Source organism: Oncorhynchus keta, chromosome 37 (assembly GCF_023373465.1).
Source record: "Oncorhynchus keta strain PuntledgeMale-10-30-2019 chromosome 37, Oket_V2, whole genome shotgun sequence".
In the NCBI taxonomy this organism is placed as follows: Eukaryota; Metazoa; Chordata; class Actinopteri; order Salmoniformes; family Salmonidae; genus Oncorhynchus; species Oncorhynchus keta.
Window position 1 is genome coordinate 1,643,054 of NC_068457.1, and position 21,690 is coordinate 1,664,743.

A 21,690-nucleotide genomic window follows, 5' to 3' on the forward strand; every position below is an offset into this window, starting at 1 on the left:
CCCTTATCTGGACGACGCTGGGAGAATTGTGCGGCACCCTATGGGACTGGGATCGAACCCCAGGCTGTAGTGACACTGCAACACTGAGATGCAGTGCCTTAGACCGCTGCACCACTCTGGAAGCTTTTTTAAGGCCGTGCTTTCAATTAAGATTACATTAGAGGACATCAAGTAATTCTTACATTCGAATAGGTGATCACTTCAACTTATTTTTTAAATTGATTGCGCTACCATGTTGATTCTCTACACATTCTAATATTCCTCTTCCTGCAGTGCATTTGGAAAGTATTCAGACCCCTTGGCTTTGTCCACATTTTGTTACGTTACAGCCTTAATCTAAAAATGGATTAAATAAAACATTTTCCTCATCAGTCTACACACAATGCCCCATAATATCAAAGCGAACAGGTTTAGATTTTTTTTGCAAATGTATTTAAAAATAGAAAAAATAAATACCTTATTTACATAAGTATTCAGACCCTTTGCTATGAGACTCGAAATTGAGCTCAGATGCATCCTGTTTCCATTGATCATTTTCGATGTTTCTTCAACTTGATTGGAGTCCACCTGTGGTAAATTCATTTGACTGGAAAAGGCACACACCTGTCTAAGGTCCCACAGTTGATGGTGCATGTCAGAGAAAAAAATCAGGCCATGAGGTCGAAGGAATTGTACAAAGCTCCGAGACGACAAGATTGTCGAGGCACAGATCTGGGGAAAGGTACCAAAACATTTCTGTAGCGTTGAAGGTCCCCAAAAACACATTGACCTCCATCATTCTTAAATGGAAGAAGTTTGGAACCACCAAGACTCTTCCTAGAGCTGGCCACCCGGCCAAACAGAGCAATCGGGGAGAAGGGCCTTGATCAGGGAGGAGACCAAGAACCCAATGGTCACTCTGACTGAGCTTCAGAGTTCCTCTGTGGAGATGGGAGAACCGTCCAAAAGGACTACCATCTCTGCAGCACTCCACCAATCAGGCCTTTATGGTAGAGTGGCCAGACGGAAGTCACTCCTCAGTAAAAGGCAGGACAGCCCGCTTGGAGTTTGCCAAATGACCTGAAAACAACTGTGCAGCAACGCTCCCCATCCAACCTGACAGAGCTTGAGAGGATCTGCAGAGAAGAATGGGAGAAACTCCCCAAATACAGGTGTGCCATGCTTGTAGCGTCATACCCAAGAAGACTCGATGCTGTAATCCCTGCCAAAGGTTCTTCAACAATACACCGTGTAAAGCATCTGAATACATATGTGTTTTAGTTTTTTTTTCTACATTTGCAATATCTAAAAACTTCGTCATTATGGAGTATTGCGTGTAGATTCAAATATCAAATAAATAACATTTATTTATATAGCCCTTCATACATCAGCTGATATCTCAAAGTGCTGTACAGAAACCCAGCCTAAAACCCCAAACAGCAAGCAATGCAGGTGTAGAAGCATGGTGGCTAGGAAAAACTCCCTAGAATGGCCAAAACCTAGGAAGAAACCTAGAGAGGAACCAGGCTATGTGGGGTGGCCAGTCCTCTTCTGGCTGTGCCGAGTGGAGATTATAACAGAACATGGCCAAGATGTTCAAATGTTCATAAATGACCAGCATGGTCAAATAATAATAATCACAGGCAGAACAGTTGAAACTGGAGGTGGACTGGGGACAGCAAGGAGTCATCATGTCAGTTAGTCCCGAGGCATGGTCCTAGTAGGGCTCAGGTCCTCCGAGAGAGAGAAAGAAAGAGAGAATTAGAGGGATCATACTTAAATTCACATAGGACACCGGATAGGACAGGAGAAGTACTCCAGATATAACAAACTGACCCCAGCCCCCCGACACAAACTACTGCAGCATAAATACTGGAGGCTGAGACAGGAGGGATCAGGAGACACTGTGGCCCCATCCGATAACACCCCCGGACAAGGCCAAACAGGAAGGATATAACCCCACCCACTTTGCCAAAGCACAGCCCCCACACCACTAGATGGATTTCTTCAACCACCAACTTACCATCCTGAGACAAGGCCGAGTATAGCCCACAAAGATCTCCGCCACGGCACGACCCAAGGGGGGGCGTTAACCCAGACAGGAAAATCATATCAGTGACTCAACCCACTCAAGTGACGCACCCCTCCTAGGGACGGTATGAAAGAGCCCTAGTAAGCCAGTGACTCAGCCCCTGTAATAGGGTTAGAGGCAGAGAATCCCAGTGGAAAGAGGGGAACTGGCCAGGCAGAGACAGCAAGGGCGGTTCGTTGCTCCAGAGCCTTTCCGTTCACCTTCACACTCCTGGGCCAGACTACACTCAATCATATGACCCACTGAAGAGTCTTCAGTAAAGACTTAAAGGTTGAGACCAAGTCTGCGTCTCTCACATGGGTTGGCAGACCATTCCATAAAAATGGATTTCTATAGGAGAAAGCCCTACTCCAGCTGTTTGCTTAGAACTTCTAGGGACAATTAGGAGGCCTGCGTCTTGTGGCCATAGCGTACGTGTAGGTATGTACGGCAGAACCAAATCAGAGATTGAGGGAAACAAATATTTTAATTCTACAGGCGAATGACTGGCCATCCATCAGTGAGCTGAAGCGCAGCTGAGACATTCAGCAAGAAAATGATCCAAAACACAAAACTGAATCTACATGAAAGTGGTTAAAAATAAATACAATTGAAGTTTTGGAATGGAATGGAAACGAGCGGTTCATACTTGAAAACACACATTTTGCTGAGTTAAAGCATTTCTGCATGCAAAGAGGGAGGCAAAAATCCTCAATGATGATGTGAGAGACAACTACAGGAAACGTTTGGTTGCAGTCATTGCAGCTCAAGGTGGCACAACGAGTTATTGAGTGTAAGGGGGCAATTACTTTTTCACAAAGGGGAATTGGGTGTTGTGTAACCTTTTGTTAATTAATAAAATAAGTATCTTTTTTTATTTGTAAATCCCGGTTCTTTAACTAATATTAGGATTTGGTTGAAGATCTGTAACATACAGTATAAAAAATATGCAAAAATTGAGAATCAACAAATACTTTTTCACGGTACTGTATATAACATGATTCATTCTAATCATATTAACATCAATATTAATTATATAGCTGATAACTGATAATAATGGTAATAATCTCAACAATATAATACATTTGTAATAAAACAAATTAAGATGTGACTCAAAACCAAATCCAGGTGGTATGTAGCAACATTTGAAATGGCTTTTTTTACATTGGTAAAAAGTACTCAGCTACAAAATGGTATATCATACACTGCATTTTTGAAGAACAATGGGAAAGTAATTCTGCTTGAAGTTGATACACTTGTAAACTCACTTTTGAGAAAAGGGTCTTTTGAATGTTTTGGTACCTATTGGAGAGCTCTATATTTGTCTACACTCATTCAGCATTGTTCATCCCCTCTTAAGCCAGCCCCACCATCTTTTTAAGGATTCACATGTGAGGTCATGTGCTAAACAGTGAGAAGTGTAGGAAAGATTAAAGACTAAAAGTAGTAAAAGTATTAGAAATTAAATTAAATTATAAAAAATTCCAGGTTAACAGAACATGCCCAGATATAAAGATACTTCAGTAATTTTCTATTAAGGTAAAAGTTACCCAGTATAATACTAATTGAGTAAAAGTATTTGGTTTTAAAAATACTTAAGTAAATGGAATTGCTAAAATGTACTTGAGTATCAAAAGTATAGATCATTTCAAATTCCTTAAACCAGATGGACCCATTTTTTAATATTTTTTTTGATGGATAGCCAGGGACACACTCCAACACTCAGAAATAATTTACAAACAAAGCATTTGTGATTAGTGAGTCTGGTATGTTACGACCACACAGATCAATATTAATTTTATATACAGTTGACGTCGGAAGTTTACATACACCTTAGCCAAATACATTTAAAATCAGTTTTTCACTATTCTGGACATTTAATCCCAGTAAAAATTCCCTGTATTAGGTCAGTGAGGATCACCACTTTATTTTAAGAATGTAAAATATCAGAATAATAGCAGAGAATGATTTATTTCAGCTTTTATTTCTTTCATCGCATTCCCAGTGGGTCAGAAGTTTACATGCGCTCAATTAGTATTTGGTAGCATTGCCTTTAAATTGCTTTAACTTAGGTCAAACATTTTGGGTCGCCTTCCACAAGCTTGCGACAACAAGTTGGGTGAATTTTGGCCTCCTTGCTCACAGATGCTTTTTCAGTTTTACCCACAAATATTTTATAGGATTGAGGTCAGGGCTTTGTGATGGCCATTCCAATACCTTGACTTTGTTGTCCTTAAGTAATTTTGTCATAACTTTGGAAGTATGCTTGTCCATTTGGAAGACCAATTTGCGACCAAGCTTTAACTTCCTGACTGATGGCTTGAGATGTTGCTTCAATATATCCACATAATTGTCCTCCCTCATGATGCCATCTATTTTGTGAAGTGCACCAGTCTGTCCTGCAGCAAAGCATCCTCGCAACATGACGCTGCCTCCCCGTGCTTCACGGTTGGGATGGTGTTCTTTGGCTTGCAAGCGCCCCCTTTTTCCTCCAAACATAACGATGGTCATTATTGCCAAACAGTTCTATTTTTGTTTTATCATACCAGAGGACATTTCTCCAAGAAGTACAATCTTTGTCCCCATGTGCAGCTGCATACCGTAGTCCGGCTTTTTTATGGCAGTTTTGGAGCAGTGGCTTCTTCCTTGCTGAGCGGCCTTTCAGGTTATGTTGATATAGGACTCGTTTTACTGTGTATATAGATACTTTTGTACCTGTTTCCTCCAGCATCTTCACAAGGTCCTTTGCTGCTTTTCTGGGATTGATTTACACTTTTCGCATCAAAGTATGTTCATCTCTAGAAGACAACGCGTCTCCTTCCTGAGCAGTATGATGACTGCTTGGTCCCATAATGTTTGTACTTGCGTACTATTGTTTGTACAGATGAACATGGTACCTTCAGGCGTTTGGAAAATGCTCCCAAGGATGAACCAGACTTGTGGAGGTCTACAATTTTATTTTCTGAAGTCTTGGCTGATTTCTTTTGATTTTCCCATGATGTCAAGCAAAGAGGCACTGAGTTTTAAGGTAGGCCTTGAAATACATCCACAGGTACACCTCCAATTGACTCAAATTATGTCAATTAGCCTATCAGTAGCTTCTAAAGCTTTGACATCATTTTCTGGAATTTTCCAAGCTGTTTAAAGGTACAGGCAACTTAGTGTATGTAAACTTCTGACCCACTGGAATTGTGATACAGTGCATATTAAGTGAAATAATCTGTAAACAATTGGTGGAAATATTACTTGTCATGCACAAAGTAGATATCCTAACCGACTTACCAAAACCTATAGTTTGTTAACAAGAAATGCGTGGAGTGGTTGAAAAACAAGTTTAATGACTCCAACTTAAGTGTATGTAATCTTCCCGACTTCAACTGTATCAATATTTTGTTAAGTCTTGCTAAGTGATTGGGTCTCTACAGAAGGTGTAAACAGTACAGCCCAATATGTTACTTGCATAGTAGCAATATCAGATATTGTGTCAATATAAATAAAATATACAGTATGTACACTATCAATAACGATATTGAAAGACGTCGTAGTTGTATACATACAGACAATAATACAGTATATATTGTATGTTTGTTTATTCCGTGTGTTTTTTTTTCACCTTTATTTAACCAGGTTGGCTAGTTGAGAACACGTTCTCATTTGCAACTGCGACCTGGCCAAGATAAAGCATAGCAGTGTGAACAGACAACACAGAGTTACACATGGAGTAAACAATTAACAAGTCAATAACACAGTAGAAAAAAAGAGCCTATATACATTGTGTGCAAAAGGCATGAGGAGGTAGGCGAATAATTACAATTTTGCAGATTAACACTGGAGTGATAAATGATCAGATGGTCATGTACAGGTAGAGATATTGGTGTGCAAAAGAGCAGAAAAGTAAATAAATATAAGCAGTATGGGGATGAGGTAGGTAAAATTGGGTGGGCTATTTACCGATAGACTATGTACAGCTGCAGTGATCGGTTAGCTGCTCAGATAGCAGATGTTTGAAGTTGGTGAGAGAGATAAGTCTCCAACTTCAGCGATTTTTGCAATTCGTTCCAGTCACAGGCAGCAGAGAACGTGAACGAAAGGCGGCCAAATGAGATGTTGGCTTTAGGGATGATCAGTGAGATACACCTGCTGGAGCGCGTGCTACGGGTGGGTGTTGCCATCGTGACCAGTGAACTGAGATAAGGCGGAGCGTTACCTAGCATGGACTTGTAGATGACCTGGAGCCAGTGGGTCTGGCGACGAATATGTAGCGAGGGCCAGCCGACTAGAGCATATAGGTCACAGTGGTGGGTGGTATAAGGTGCTTTAGTAACAAAACGGATGGCACTGTGATAAACTGCATCCAGTTTGCTGAGTAGAGTATTGGAAGCTATTTTGTATATGACATCACCGAAGTCGAGGATCGGTAGGATAGTCAGTTTTACTAGGGTGAGTTTTGCGGCATGAGTGAAGGAGGCTTTGTTGCGGAATAGAAAGCCGACTCTAGATATGATTTTAGATTGGTGATGTTTAATATGAGTCTGGCAGTAGAGTTTACCGTCTAGCCAGACACCTAGGTACTTATAGATGTGTAACTCTGTGTTGTTGTATGTGTCTAACTGCTTTGCTTTATTTTGGCCAGGTCGCAGTTGTAAATGAGAACTTGTTCTCAACTAGCCTACCTGGTAAATTCTCTTGGGTAGGGGGCAGTATTTTGAAGTCTGAAAAGCGAGCTAAAAGTAAAAGCTACGATATGCATATAATTGGTAGATTTGGATAGAAAACACTCTAACGTTTCTAAAACTGTGGTCTGTGAGTATAACAGAACTGATATGGCAGGCGAATCTCCGAGGACAAACCATCCCAAAAACAAGAATTTCATCCTACCACTATTTTCAATGGCTATCACTTTTATTATAAGGCCAAGTCCTCCCAGATTGCAGTTCCTAGGGCTTCCACTAGATGTCAACAGTCCTTAGAAAGAGTTTCAGGCTGGTTTTTGGAAAAATGAGCCAGAAATGGTAGTTTTTCTAGTTGGCTCCCATTTTGGCTGTAGTGTTTCCAAGCGTGTGGAAGAGAGTGCCTTTTTTGGTATTTTTCTGCGGTAAAGACAATAACGATTCTCCGTCTTAAATTGTATCGTTTATTCAATTATTAGGGTACGTAAGGTTTGATTAGTAACGTTATTTGACTTGTTTGGAAAAGTTTATTAGTAACATTTGGGATTCATTTTGTATGCATTTTGATGGAGGGAAACTGGGTGGATTATTGACTGAAGTGCGCCAGCTAAACTAAGGTTTTTATGGATATAAAGAAGGACATTATCGAACAAAAGGACCATTTGTGATGTAACTGGGACCTTTTGGAGTGCCCACAGAAGAAGATCATCAAAGTTAAGGCATTTTTTTATATCGCTATTTCTGACTTTTGTGTCGCACCTGCCTGGTTGAAATATGTTTTTCATGTGTTTGTATGCGGGGCTCTGTCCCCAGATAATCGCATGGTTTGCTTTCGCCGTAAAGCCTTAGGTGAATCTGACACAGCGGCTGGATTAACAAGAAGTTAATCTTTATTTTGATGTATTACCCTTGTGATTTTATGAAAGTTAAATATTTATAATACTGTAGTTTGTATTTCGTGCTCTGCAATTTCCCTGGATGTTGGCCAGGTGGGATGCTACCGTCCCACCTGCCCAAAAGAAGTTAAATAAAGGTAAAAGAAATAAAAGCAATCAGGGGTGAAGTGGCTGAGCAGCAGGATGAATAACAACGTATGGTGTGTGTGAGTGTTTCTTAAGAGAGCGTCATTTGAATAGAGGCAGTGCATGTAGTGCTGATGACTGGTCAGTCCGAACCACGCATGAACAAGGGAATATGTGTTCGGAGAGCCTGTTTCTGTCCTGCCCATGATTTTGGTGCAGGGCATGTGATGTCCATAGCCTCTTTGGCGCAAAACTCTCTGATCTTCTCAAAAAGATGAGTTTGTCTAGCTGTGTCCAGTCCAGGTGGTGCTTGTACAGGCAGACCCATCTCTGGGAGGAAGGATGTCAGTGTTACGCAGCAGCTGATTCCTGGTCCCGACTGAATCTGAACGATCCTTGGCGACAACATCAGGCTCCAGAACATTGAAGCTGTAAAACAGGAAAAAAATACATTACAACCTTGCACAACATCAATTCACCTCCCAGGTTTAGATAAGAAGAATAACCTCATACAATGCAATGAAAAATGATATTCACCTGAAGTGCTGGCACTACTTGATGAGGCAGAAGCACCAGTGGCCACTGCCGTTATCACAATTCAGGTCCACACGTGTTTCCCCAACTCCATAGTTGCTCCATAGTTGCTGGTGGTGCATGTAGTGGATGACTGCGCTGCTGCCTTTGCTGGATGACAGACCATCAATCAAGTAGTTGACTTGTGGTATTCCTTCACAGCAGATACCAAATAAGCCAAACTTGTGAGAAGTTAAAAAGTAGATGGGACCTGGCTGCATAGGGTCAGAAGGATAGTACATCTGCAAACAACAAAAGAACATTAAGATCAATTACAATTAATTGTCTCACCCTTGTCAATCTGCCTTTACACTGCTCAGTGAAAAGTATTTGCCTGCCTCCCGTATATTATTTATATATATATTTATATTATTTATATATATATTTATATTATTTATATATATATATTATTTATATATATTATTTATATATATATATATTGTTGTGTGTGTGTATATAAACTTTTTTCAGGACCCTGTCTTTCAAAGATAATTCGTAAAAATCCATGTAACTTCACAGATCTTCATTGTGAAGGGTTTAAACACTGTTACCCATGCTTGGAGATATGAGGACTGCAGATGTGGCCAGAGCAATAAATTGCAATGTCCGTACTGTGAGACGCCTAAGACAGCGCCTAAGACAGTTGATCGTCCTCACAGTGGCAGACCACCTGTAACACCTGCACAGGATCGATACATCTGAACATCACACCTGCGGGACAGGTACAGGATGGCAACAACTGCCTGAGATACACCATGAACACACAATCCCTCCATCAGTGCTCAGACTGTTTGCAATAGGCTGAGAGAGGCTGGACTGAAGGCTTGTAGGCCTGTTGTAAGGCAGGTCCACACCAGACATCACCGGCAACAACGTCGCAAACCCACAATCGCTGGTCCAGACAGGACTGGCAAAAGGTGCTCTTCACTAACGAGTCGCGGTTTTGTCTCACCAGAGGTGATGGTCGGATTCGCGCTACACCGAGGCCTGTACTCTGGAGCGTCATGATCTGGAGCGTTTTGTCATAGCATCATCAGACTCAGCTTGTTGTCATTGCAGGCAATCTCAATGCTGTGCGTTACAGGGAAGACATCCTCCTCCCTCATGTGGTACCCTTTCTGCAGGCTCATCCTGACATAACCCTCCAGCATGACAATGACACCAGCCATACTGCTCGTTCTGTGCTTGATTTCCTGCAAGACAGGAATGTCAGTGTTCTGCCATGGCCAGCGAAGAGCCCGGATCTCAATCCCATTGAGCACATCTGGGACCTGTTGGATCGGAGGGTGGGGGCTAGGCCATTCCCCCCAGAAATGTCCGGGAACTTGCAGGTGCCTTTGTGGAAGAGTGGAGTAACATCTCACAGCAAGAACTGGCAAATCTGGTGCAGTCTATGAGGAGGAGATGCACTGAAGTACTTAATGCAGCTGGTGGCCACACCAGATACTGACTGTTACTTTTGATTTTGATCCCCCCCCTTTGTTCAGGGACACATTACTCAATTTCTGTTGGCCACATGTCTGTGGAACTTGTTCAGTTTGTCTCAGTTGTTGAATCTTCTTATGTTCATACAAATATTTACACATGTTTGCTGAAAATCAATCCAGTTGAGAGGATGTTTCTTTTTTTGCTGAGTTTATATCTGTCCATCTGTCTATGTCCATCAGTATAAAGGAGGAAATGTTGCTGACTTGTTGAGCAAAATCAAAGCTGCAATGCATCCTGATGTCTGATGTAAGCCTTGTGTGAGTAATGCCCCCTCTCCCCCCTGTCGCAGGAGCCCCCTGAAGATGAGGCAAACATTATTGAGAAAATCCTGTCGGTTCGAACTGTGAAGAAAGAGGTATGCCTGCCGCCTGACATTAACAAGCACACACACACACAGACACTAGCAACAAGGTGTGCGTGGATAAGATTATTTTATGTTTTTTTTCCCTCTTCTTTTGAGGCGTCCCCTGAGGATACAACTGAGGAGTCGGAGGAGTTCTATGTCAAGTACAGAAATTTGTAAGTATGCTTAACAGTAGCGAGGTGGAAGACCCCAATAACATTGGTCTCTTTTGATAACAGATGGTCGGTCTGTCAACAGACGGTCTGTTTTTTTGGTGTATGACACATGTTCGAGCACTCAAGGTTTTCATAGCTGCACCTTTCAAAGTGAGCCTTTTCTCACGTTTAGCTGTGTTCAATGTATTTCTATGTTCTTAAATCCGCCACTTGATGTTTTTATACGGTGGGATTGCTTTTTAACCTCTAAGAGTCCACACTGTGGACAGGGGGTCTACTAAGCTAACATATGGATTGTTTTAAGATTAGTCATTCCATGGATCATTTTTCTATTTGATTTTGAAATGTAGGACCCATGTAGGTATAAAAAAAGACCTACAAATTATTTGATGAAACATTGAATTTGGCCTTACTGCAATTAGCCCATATAAACACATTGAAGATTTACATTCATACCTGGATAGTGGATGGATAGTAAAAAAAAATCAAAAGGAAGTATGTTTTGAAGTGTCTGTCATACTGTATATCTGAGAGATATAAGAAAGCTCAGGAAATGTATACGGAAAGAAATTCCACAAATGAACTTTTAACAAGGCACACCTGTTAATTGAAATGCATTCCAGGTGACTACCTCATGAAGCTGGTTGAGAGAATGCCAAGAGTGTGCAAAGCTGTCATCAAGGCAAAGTGTGGCTACTTTTGAAAAATCTTGTTTAACACATTCATCTACAATGTAGAAAATATGAAATATAAAGAAAAACCCTTGAATGAGGAGTTGTGCAAACTGCTTTTGCACCCTTTTGCCTAATTACTCTCATTTCAATACAGTTGAAGGTCAATGTACCCCTTGCCCCTTGAATATTTTCATTGAACCATCCTACCACTTTTGCTCATAGCTCCTACCTGCATTGTAAATGGGCAACATTGGAGGAGTTGGAGAAGGACCCTCGCATCCAGCAAAAAATTAAGCGCTTCAGGACTAAGCATGCCCAAATGAAGCACATATTTGTTGAGGTGAGGCTACTCTTATGTTCTTCTGACATAATTTCATGATTTTATGTATATAAAAAATATATATTTTTTTTCATATGAAAATGTACTGTATGGCTAAGTTGCAACAGTGGATTTTATTTGTAGTGCTATCTGTATTTAGCATCAAATATATATTTTGTTTTCTGCGAAGTACAAATGTACACCATTACAAATAAAAAAACTGTCCCATTGTAGCCATTCAATACATTTTCATATGACATAAAATAATACATGCATAGCTATGTAAGGAATCACATGAAAAGGATGATATTGATTGTCTACTCCTCCATGTAGCCGAATGAAGACCTCTTTAACCCTGACTACATAGAAGTGGATAGAGTTTTGGAGGTGGCCATCACTACAGACACAGAGACAGGAGAGGTGAGCCAGGGAAAGCCAGTTGCTCACCACAAGTGAGGGGTGTTTGTGTGTTCGGACACACGTGCTTCAGTCAGTGTATCTGACTGACTCACTGGCTAATTGTGTGTCTGTGTGTCTGACTCATTGACTGTCACTGTCTCGGTGTGTTCTCGTGCATGCATGCATGTGTGTGTTTACAGGAGGTGACACACTACCTGGTGAAGTGGTGCTCCCTGTCCTATGAGGAGGCTACATGGGAGCTTCAGGAAGATGTGGACCCGGTGAAGATTCGGGAGTTTGAGGAGATCAAGAGAATCCCTGAATTCAAATTTGTGGTGAGTGGGAAAGAGTAACTCCTTCCCCTGTAATTTACAACATTTGTTCCTTTGTTTAAAAATGTAATTAACAATCAGCAATGTGTCTGAATTGGATGTTCTGTTTTTGAAGAGTAGCTTTTGATGTGTCTGTGTGTGACTATGAGAGTTGGTCAGGTATTCTGTGCATTTGTGGGCGTGCACAGTACGTGTACCTGTCCAGTCGACCTCAATGTGTGTGTGATGCTGTTATTTGAGATTGCCAATCTGTGTGTGTGTGTGCGCACGTGTGCACTCTGAGTAGGAAAGACCTCAGCCAGACAAGTGGCAGAAGCTGGACAAATCCAAAGACTATCGAAACGGGAACCAGCTGAGAGAGTACCAGCTGGAGGGAATGAACTGGCTGCTCTTCAACTGGTACAACAGGTAAGAAAACTGAAACTCCTCCTCCCCCAAATATATACATAGTCCCCCCCATGAATAGTAGACTTACTGCTCAGGTAGTAATCCACCACTAAAAACAATCTGAAACATGCATGAGCGCACCAGCTGTTCTGGAAGACTGTGATCACGCTCTCCGCAGCCGATGTGATTAAGACCTTTAAACAGGTCAACAGACGGATTCCCAGGATGTGTATTGCGAGCATGCGCTGACCAACTGGCAAGTGACATTTTCAACCTCTCCCTGTCCGAGTCTGTAATACCAACATGTTTCAAGCAGACCACCATAGTGCCTGTGCCCAAGAACACTAAGGTAACCTGCTTAAATGACTACCGACCCGTAGCACTCACATCTAGCCATGAAGTGCTTTGAAAGGTTGGTCATAGCTCACAACACCATTTTCCCAGAAACCCTAGACCCACTCCAATTTGCATAGCGTCCCCAACAGATCCACAGATGCAATCTCTATTGCACTCCACACTGCCCTTTCTCACCTGGACAAAAGGAACACGTGGGAATGCTATTAATTGACTACAGCCCAGCGTTCAACACCATAGTGCCCTCAAAGCTCATCAATAAGCGAAGGACCCTGGGACTAAACACCTCCCTCTGCAACTGACTGACTTCCTGACGGGCCACTCCCAGGTGGTAAGGGTAGGTAACAACACATCCGCCACGCTGATCCTCAACACAGTGGCCCATCAGTGGCCCCCCACAGTTCCCTCCTGTACTCCCTGTTCACTCATGCCAGGACAACAACCTCTCCCTCAACGTGATCAAGACAAAGGAGATGATTGTGGACTACAGGAAAAAGCGGACCGAGCCCGCCCCCATTGTCATCGACGGGGCTCCAGTGGAGCAGGTTGAGAGCTTCAAGTTCCTTGGTGTCCACATCACCAACAAACTAACATGGTCCAAGCACACCAAGACAGTTGTGAAGAGGGCACAACCAAACCTATTCCCCCTCAGGATTTGCCATGGGTCCTCAGATCCTCAAAAGGTTCTACAGCTGCACCATCGAGAGCACTGGTTGCATCACTGCCTGGAATGGCAACTGCTCGGCCTCCGACCACAAGGCACCACAGAGGGTAGTGCGAACGGCCCAGTACATCACTGGGGCCAAGCTTCCTTCCATCCAGGACCTCTATACCAGGCGGTGTCAGAGGAAGGCCCTAAAAATTGTCAAAGACTCCAGCCACCCTAGTCATAGACTGTTCACACAAATGCCTCTGTAATTGTTTCTCACTCACTCACTCACTCACTCACTCACTCACTCACTCACTCACTCACTCACTCACTCACTCACTCACTCACTCACTCAAATCAAATCAAATACCCAAAACATATGTTAACACATGGTGAATAGCACATGCTGCAAAAGCACGTGGTGAAATTCCTCTGTCATAAAACGCCATGCCTCCTTCATACATTTTTGGACAGTTAGCATCCTAGATAGACTACTAACATATTGAAACCAGGCATGATCAAAAGGGGGAGATCAGGTGTTTAAAATGAACTCTTGTGACAGACTATTAACATTTAATCTGTCAAGTTTGAGATGGGGATGATATCTTCTGGTGCGGTGGTGGATTAACTTTGCACTACTAACCTGTGAAATATTTGCATCCAAAACATCAGATGCCTCCATGACATGTTGTCATTCTGTGCAGCCTGGATTGTAAACAGGTGGGCTTCTTGGGAAGGTGCTGGGGACTGGCTTTGGCAGAGGCTTCATGACAGTTGGTACTTATCTGTTACTTCCGTTCAGTACAGATTTGAAAACCTCAGCCCCCCCCAAAATCAAACCGAGTTGGCAGGCAGGCACTCATGAGATTTGGTTCTAGGTTCGGAGATTAGCTCTACTCTCCCTTCAGCAGGCCACTGAATGTCACCCCTCACCCCTTTTAGTTTTCTTTGATGAAAATATTTTTGTTTTGTGTGTTTGACATCACCATGTTTTCCCGACTCTTCCTATACAGGAAGAACTGCATCCTGGCTGACGAGATGGGCCTTGGGAAGACCATCCAGTCCATCACCTTCCTCTTTGAGATGTTCTCCATGGGCCTGCGGGGACCCTTCCTCATCATCGCCCCCCTTTCCACCATCACCAACTGGGAGAGGGAGTTCCGCACCTGGACTGAGATCAACGTCATTGTCTACCACGGCAGCCAGATCAGCCGCCAGATGATCCACCAGTATGAGATGTACCACAAGGACCAGCAGGTGAGCTAACATGGTCTGTGTGTGTGAGACAGTAGGCAGCTTGAGATGTACTCAGCAGGCCCAGCAGGTGAGCTAACATGGTCTGTGTGTGTGAGACAGCAGGCAGCTCGAGATGTACTCAGCAGGCCCAGCAGGTGAGCTAACATGGTCTTTATGTGTGAGACAGTAGGCAGCTCGAGATGTACTCAGCAGGCCCAGCAGGTGAGCTAACATGGTCTGTGTGTGTGAGACAGTAGGCATGGGGTATTTTGTGTAGATTGAGGGGGGGTTGATTTTATCCATTTTAGAATCTAATTTTTATCTTACCTTTATTTAATTAGGCAAGTCAGTTAAGAACAAATTCTTATTTTCAATGACAGCCTAGGAACAGTGGGTTAACTTCCTTGTTCAGGGGCAGAATGACAGATTTTTACTTTGTCAGCTCGGGGATTCGATCTTGCAACCTTTCGTTACTCGTCCACCGCTCTAACGCTCTAAACAAAATGAGGGAAAAGTCTAGGTGTCTGAATACTTTCCGAATGCGCTGGGCCCGCGGAAATCGACTAGGGGTTTAAACCCAGACTTGGACCACACACACTCTCTACCGAATACAGCAGTCAGGGGAAGTCAAATATTGATTGCTTTGCAACTCTCGCAGTTAGTAACTGATTCCTTCCATACCACTCATTCGTCTTGTTGTGTAATGTTCATTTCCAATGACCGAAGAACACGTTTGTTTGATCTATAATTTCCCTTCATATGACAAGGATTGCAAATGATTTTCTAGTAGATTGTAGACATGAATTGTAGGGTTGCACATTATGGGGATTATTCAGAGGTGGACACTTTCTGTGGGAATATATGGGAATTAACGGGCATACAGTGGGGCATAAAAGTATTTAGTCAGCCACCAATTGTGCAAGTTCTCCCACTTAAAAAGATGAGGGGCCTGTAATTTTTATCATAGGTACACTTCAACTATGACAGACAAAATTAGAAAAAAAATCCAGAATATCACATTGTAGGATTTTTAATGAATTTATTTGCAAATTATGGTGGTGGCTGATGTTGGTGGGATTTGGAGGATGATGGAGGCAACCGGGGAAAGAGCCTCAGATCCACAAGTCCCTTCCACCAGGTGGCTGATGAGATATGTTGGCACGACTGCCATATTGCATCTCCATCCCAAAGCCCTTGCTTGGAAGTGTACTTCGCCAGACTGCCGAGAACCTTGCCCTCATCCAGGCAAAGGTGGCGAGACACGGTATTGATGACACCATAGGCCTTGTTGATCTCTGAACCAGACAGGTTGCTCTTGCCAGTATGGGCTTCAGGCAGAAGTCTTCACGCTTTTTGATATATTTCAGAACTGCTGTTTCCCTGCTTGGAGCAACAGTGAAGTAGGCACAGCAGTATGGATTTCAAATCAAATTTTATTGGTCACATACACATGGTTAGCAGATGTTAATGCGAGTGTAGCGAAATGCTTGTGTTTTTAGTTCTCTTACATCTGCAAGCAGAGTCTGAAAATCAGACAGCATGGCATTGTCTCCCTCAATCCAGGCAATGGCTACTGCTATAGGTTTCAGGCTTCTTACCACTCTCTCCCAAAATACATAATCCAGGAGGATCCTCTTGATGGGGCTGTCCATATCAGCAGACACTGATATGGCCATTTCTTGGAGAGACTCCTTTCCCTCCAGGAGACTGTCAAACATGATGACAACACCACCCTAACGGGTGTTGCTGGGCAGATTCAATGTGGTGCTCTTATTCTTCTCACTTTGCTGCTATACCTTCATTACCTTTCGCATCCCTAACCATTCCTTGGCTCTCTTGTAGATTGTATCCATTGTTTTCAGTGCCATGATGTCCTTGAGCAGATTCAATGCATGAGCAGCACAGCCAATGGGTGTGATCTGAGGGAAGGAGTCCTCCACTTTATACCAAGCAGCCTTCATGTTCGCAGCATTGTCTGTCACCAGTGCAAATACCTTCTGTGGTCCAAGGTCATTGCAGATGAGCTGAAGGCAGTCATCAATGTAGAGACTGGTGTGTCTGTCCCGTGTCTGTGCTCTTGTAGAATACTGGTCGAGGGTTGGACATGATGTAGCTAATCTTTCCTTGCCCATGAACATTCGACCACCCATCAGAGATGACTGCAATGGTCTGCTTTCTCTATGATTTACTTGACCTTCACTTGAACTTTGTTGAACTCTAAAGCATGTCTAGTTGCAGGGGTGTATGCTGGGCGAAGAACATTCAGAAATCTCTTCCAATACACAATGTCTGTGAGCATCAGAGGTGAACCGGTTGCATACACAGCTCGAGCAAGACATTCATCAGCATTTCTCTGACTACGTATTTCCAATAAGTTTTTAAAAAAACCTTCTGATTCCAGGAGGGCCATGAGCTGTTGCTATCGATAAGGTGTCTGATTCATCATTTTTCACCTCGAATAGAAGTAGAGGAACTTTTGTGAGAGGTTTCTTGTTGTGAGCGCTGAGGGAACTTTATGCACTTGGCCAGATGATTCTGCATCTTTGTTGTATTCTTCACAAATGATTTGGCACAGTATTTGCAAATGTACACAGCTTTTTCTTCTACATTAGCTGCTGTGAAACGTTTCCACACATCAGATAGTGACCGTGGCATTTTCCTGTAGAGATTAGAATGTTTATTTAAAAAAGAAAAAAAATACAGTTCCATGTAGAGTTAAATAGTTAAGTAGTTAGATTAAGCAACTCCTTTGTAATATAAATGTTTTAAAATGAAACATGTATGGAAACAGGTGAATTACCACTCAACAGTTTGCAGGCTCAATCAAGCCAAAACCCACATGGTAGCAAAAACTAACTAGCAGAAATTGTTAACAAATTACAAATTATTTAAACACACTTTGCTGTAGGCTACTATTTACTAGTTAACAAAAATCATGTATGTCATATAAAATATATTTACCCCACCCAGTATTGTAATCAAAACTTACCAGAAAGCATGTAGTCCTTGGCTCAGACAGTGTTGTAGTGTAGGCTCAATATCATCTCATTAGTTAGCTGTACATGTGATGGAAGAGTGCACTGCACATGTGATGGAACAATGCACTGTTCATGCAGAGGGTTGCAATTCCATTGAATTAGGGCTAGTTTAACCAAAATAAGACCTATAACTGCCTTGTGTATCCCACAAAAAAGGTTCAAATCAAGTTTTATTGGTCACATGCAGATGTTAATGCGAGTGTAGCGAAATGCTTGTGGTTCTCGTTCCAACAGTGGAGTAATATCTAACAAGTAATCTAACAATTCCCAACAACTACCTAATGCACATAAATCTAAAGGGGTGAATGAGAATATGTACATATAAGTATATGGATGAGCGATGGCTGAGCGGCATCAGCAAGGTGCAGTAGATGGTATAAAATACAGGATATACATGTGATATGAGTAATGTAAGATATGTAAACAATATTAAAGTGGCATTGTTTAAAGTCACTAGTGATCCATTTATTAAAGTGTCCAGTGATTGGGTCTCAATACAGTATTTATAGGTGATATGAGTAATGTCAGATATGTAGACATTTATTAAAGTGGCATTATTTAGAGCGGCATTGTTTAAAGTGACTAGTGATCCATTTATTAAAGTGTCCAGTGATTTAGGTCTCAATGTAGGGAGCAGCCTCTGAGTTAGTGATTTCTGTTTAGCAATCTGATGGCCTTGAGATAGAAGCTGTTTCTCAATCTTTAGATGTCATGGAGGGCAAGTAGTTTGCCCCCGGTGATGCGTTGTGCAGACCGTACCACCCTCTAGAGAGCCTTGCGGTTGAGGGCAGTGCAGTTGCCGTATCAGGCTGTGATACAGCCTGACAGGATTCTCTTGATTGTGCATCTGTAAAAGTTTGTCAGGGTTTTGGGTGACAAGCCAAATTTCTTCAGCCTCCTGAGGTTGAAGAAGCGCTGTTGCGCCTTCTTCACCACACTGTCTGTGTGGGTGGACCATTTCAGCTTGTATGTGATGTGTACGCCCAGTAACTTAAAACATTCCACCTTCTCCACTGCTGTCCCTTCGGTGTGGATAAGGGGGTGCTCCACTGTTATTAGCTAACTTTTTTTTCCTGAATTTAAGAAAAATTACCGGGCTTAACTTTCCATGGAAAATTTCCGACCCTTTGCAATGATTTATAATGATGGCTGCTTGTCTAGCTAGCTAAGATTTTGAAAGTATGATGTTGACATGCTCAGCACAATCAAAGATACGGTAGATATAATGTGATTTGATGTCATTTATCTGTGGCCAATGACCTTGAGCCTTCTTGGACGGGCATTTCTACTGTAAATCTATGGCAGCACCCAAAGGGGCTTGAACTGCTTAGCTCTCGCTATAAATTCTACAGTGATGTAGTGTCCCAATGAGTGACAGAAAGCACTGAGCTCGGCTGAAACACCTGCTTTTAGGAGCTGCCTTACTCAGAGACAATGTTTGTATGTGGCTTCATTATTAAGGATGATTTTTTCCCCTACATTGTTTGCAAACAGATGTGACACGAATGAATGCCAGAATAACATGGAAAACTGGCTATTTATTTGTATAACAAAAAATATATATATATTTAAAACAATTTTTAGATAAACAGGTGTGCCCTGAATGATTGGTCGCCACTGGTCAAATTGACAATAAAGGCAACTATAGTGGGACTTTGTCCTCGTGTTTCTTTCAATGTCCGTTTGAGTTTTCTGCAACTGTCTGCTGCTTGGAAAACATCACAGTTGGAGATTTTCTTCATCATAGACCAGCGAGTGCCCAAGTTACCACGGTAATGGCCCATCCCTTAAAGGGGCAACCGAAATATTCTCACCTAATGATTGTGCTTGATTTGAGCATGGATCACTCCTAAAAACGTATATTCATTAACCTTTAGTAATTTATTATCATTTAAACACTCATACTTCAGTTCTTCTCTGTATTTGTGTGCTTCATTTCTACTTGTAATCCTTGTAGAAAAAAATGTCAGAGTTAGAGCCCTGAACTATAATAAATAAGCCATATCACTCAGCCTTTTGTGGCAGGGAAGGCATTTTGTTGATTCTTGATGTTTAGTTGTAGAACTGTTTCTGTTTTTACTACTGTATCTAAATGATTTATTTTAACATACATTGGTTAAAAGACTCAGGTCACAAAAATGAAATGAAATGAAATGAAGCAATTACATCTTGTTTTAGAAAAACAAAGCATGCTCATCCGTATTTGTTTTTTGGGAGGTGTAATTATGTCACAAAAATATTTGGACTGGTAAAGAAATCTGAATGGCTGGTCGATTTTTTAAATCTACCTGCCACAGTGGCCGGAGGACCGAAAAGTGAATTTTCCAACCTCATTAGAGAACGTAGCAGAACCTTGCTACTAGTATCTCGGTAAATGTGTTTCCATGGTACTGACAATATCTGCACTCCATGCTTCTCGAGTGGTTTTAACGAACTCATGTTAAGGAAGTAGTCTCCAGGTAAGGTGTTTGAAGTAATGGAGGAGAGCTTTAATGGATGAGCAATGTCCGTGACCCACTTCCAGCTCAGGCCCGAAGAAATCTTAACTGAATGATTGCTGTGGTGAAGGGGACACAGAGTGCCGTGTGGCAGCAAACACAATTGCAGGTTTGATTATTGTCTTCTAGCGTTCCAAGATGGAACAACTTCACAGAGAACGCCTGGCATTATGGAATGCACATCGGAATGACGAATATTATGCATTTGGTTATTTGATCAGGGAGGACCGCAATGTGTTGCCACTGAAATTGTCTTGATTTTACCATGGTAGGATTACACTTATTTACGGCCAGAATTGTTTTTGCTTCTGCCTTCCTGTAGGGAAAATTCACGGCATTCATCGGTTTTAAAGCAATAATAAATAATTGATCAAATGTTTTATTTCCCCCCCAATCTTTCCTTTTCTTCCTCCTTTGTCTTTCTCTGTGTATAGGGAAATGTAGTGTTGGGCGGGTACAAGTTCCACGGAGTGATCACCACCTTTGAGATGATCATGGCCGACTGTCCGGAGCTGAAGAAGATCCACTGGCGCTGCGTGGTCATCGATGAGGCTCACCGCCTCAAGAACCGCAACTGTAAACTCCTGGAGGGCCTCAAGCTCATGAACCTGGTGAGGGGGTAGCTAGCTAACTCTTGACCATCTGCATTGTTCTTTGTAGTCAATTCAGTTCAGCACCAGCCAAGGCTGATAGTAGCATGGATGCCCCCCCTTGGTCAAGAGGGAAGTACAGCAGAAACATAAAAATTGTAATCAGCCAGAGTAGGATCTCTGAGTCGGATGATGCATACCAAGTTGTCTTTGAGTGTCATGAACAAAAACTATAAACCCTAACTCCTGTAGGAACACAAGGTCCTCCTGACAGGCACCCCCCTACAGAACTCAGTGGAGGAGCTCTTTAGTCTGCTCAACTTCCTGGAGCCCCTACAGTTCCCCTCAGAGAGCCTCTTCTTGGAGGAGTTTGGAGATCTGAAGACTGAGGAACAGGTGATTTTCTCAGGGGTACCCTTTTACGGTGGAAAAACTGGGGAAAAGTGAGTAACTTTCCTTGGGAATTTACAGGAATATATAGGAAACTTGCAATGGGAATATACAGGAATCCATGGGAATGTTGATTCTTACTCGTAGATGCCCTTCAGCAATTTCCTTTTAAACGTTGTATCATACACTTAATGACTACTACTACTACTACTAATGCTACTGAACAAAACAAAGTCTGCACTTTACATCATCAAGCAGTTGTGGTCCTTCTGTAGCTCAGTTGGTAGAGCATGGCGCTTGTAACGCCAGGGTAGTGGGTTCGATCCCCGGGACCACCCATACGTAGAATGTATGCACACATGACTGTAAGTCGCTTTGGATAAAAGCGTCTGCTAAATGGCATATATTATTATTATATATTATTGTTGAATCCATGTTATCAAATTGTTTCTTCTGCAGATAATTTAAACATATTGTTATGAGTTGCGCCACTGTAAGTTAT

The 21,690-nt window shown here is 42.2% G+C and overlaps 1 protein-coding gene across 8 annotated transcripts in view; it reads left to right on the forward strand.

The window, feature by feature from the left end:
- The window catches only part of LOC118370052 (chromodomain-helicase-DNA-binding protein 6-like), a 90,720-nt gene that overhangs the window by 31,497 nt on the left and 37,533 nt on the right, over positions 1 to 21,690 (forward strand). For all 8 annotated transcript variants that reach the window (XR_004822728.1, XM_035754825.2, XM_035754824.2 and 5 more), the window contains 9 exons: positions 10,093 to 10,158; positions 10,264 to 10,322; positions 11,219 to 11,336; positions 11,649 to 11,735; positions 11,915 to 12,049; positions 12,333 to 12,454; positions 14,450 to 14,693; positions 20,643 to 20,819; positions 21,051 to 21,194. Coding sequence is in view for 7 of the 8 variants with exons in the window: in XM_035754825.2 (XP_035610718.1) it covers positions 10,093 to 10,158; positions 10,264 to 10,322; positions 11,219 to 11,336; positions 11,649 to 11,735; positions 11,915 to 12,049; positions 12,333 to 12,454; positions 14,450 to 14,693; positions 20,643 to 20,819; positions 21,051 to 21,194 (1,152 nt within the window). In the remaining variant the exon portion in view is untranslated. The remainder of the gene's footprint in view (positions 1 to 10,092; positions 10,159 to 10,263; positions 10,323 to 11,218; positions 11,337 to 11,648; positions 11,736 to 11,914; positions 12,050 to 12,332; positions 12,455 to 14,449; positions 14,694 to 20,642; positions 20,820 to 21,050; positions 21,195 to 21,690) is intronic.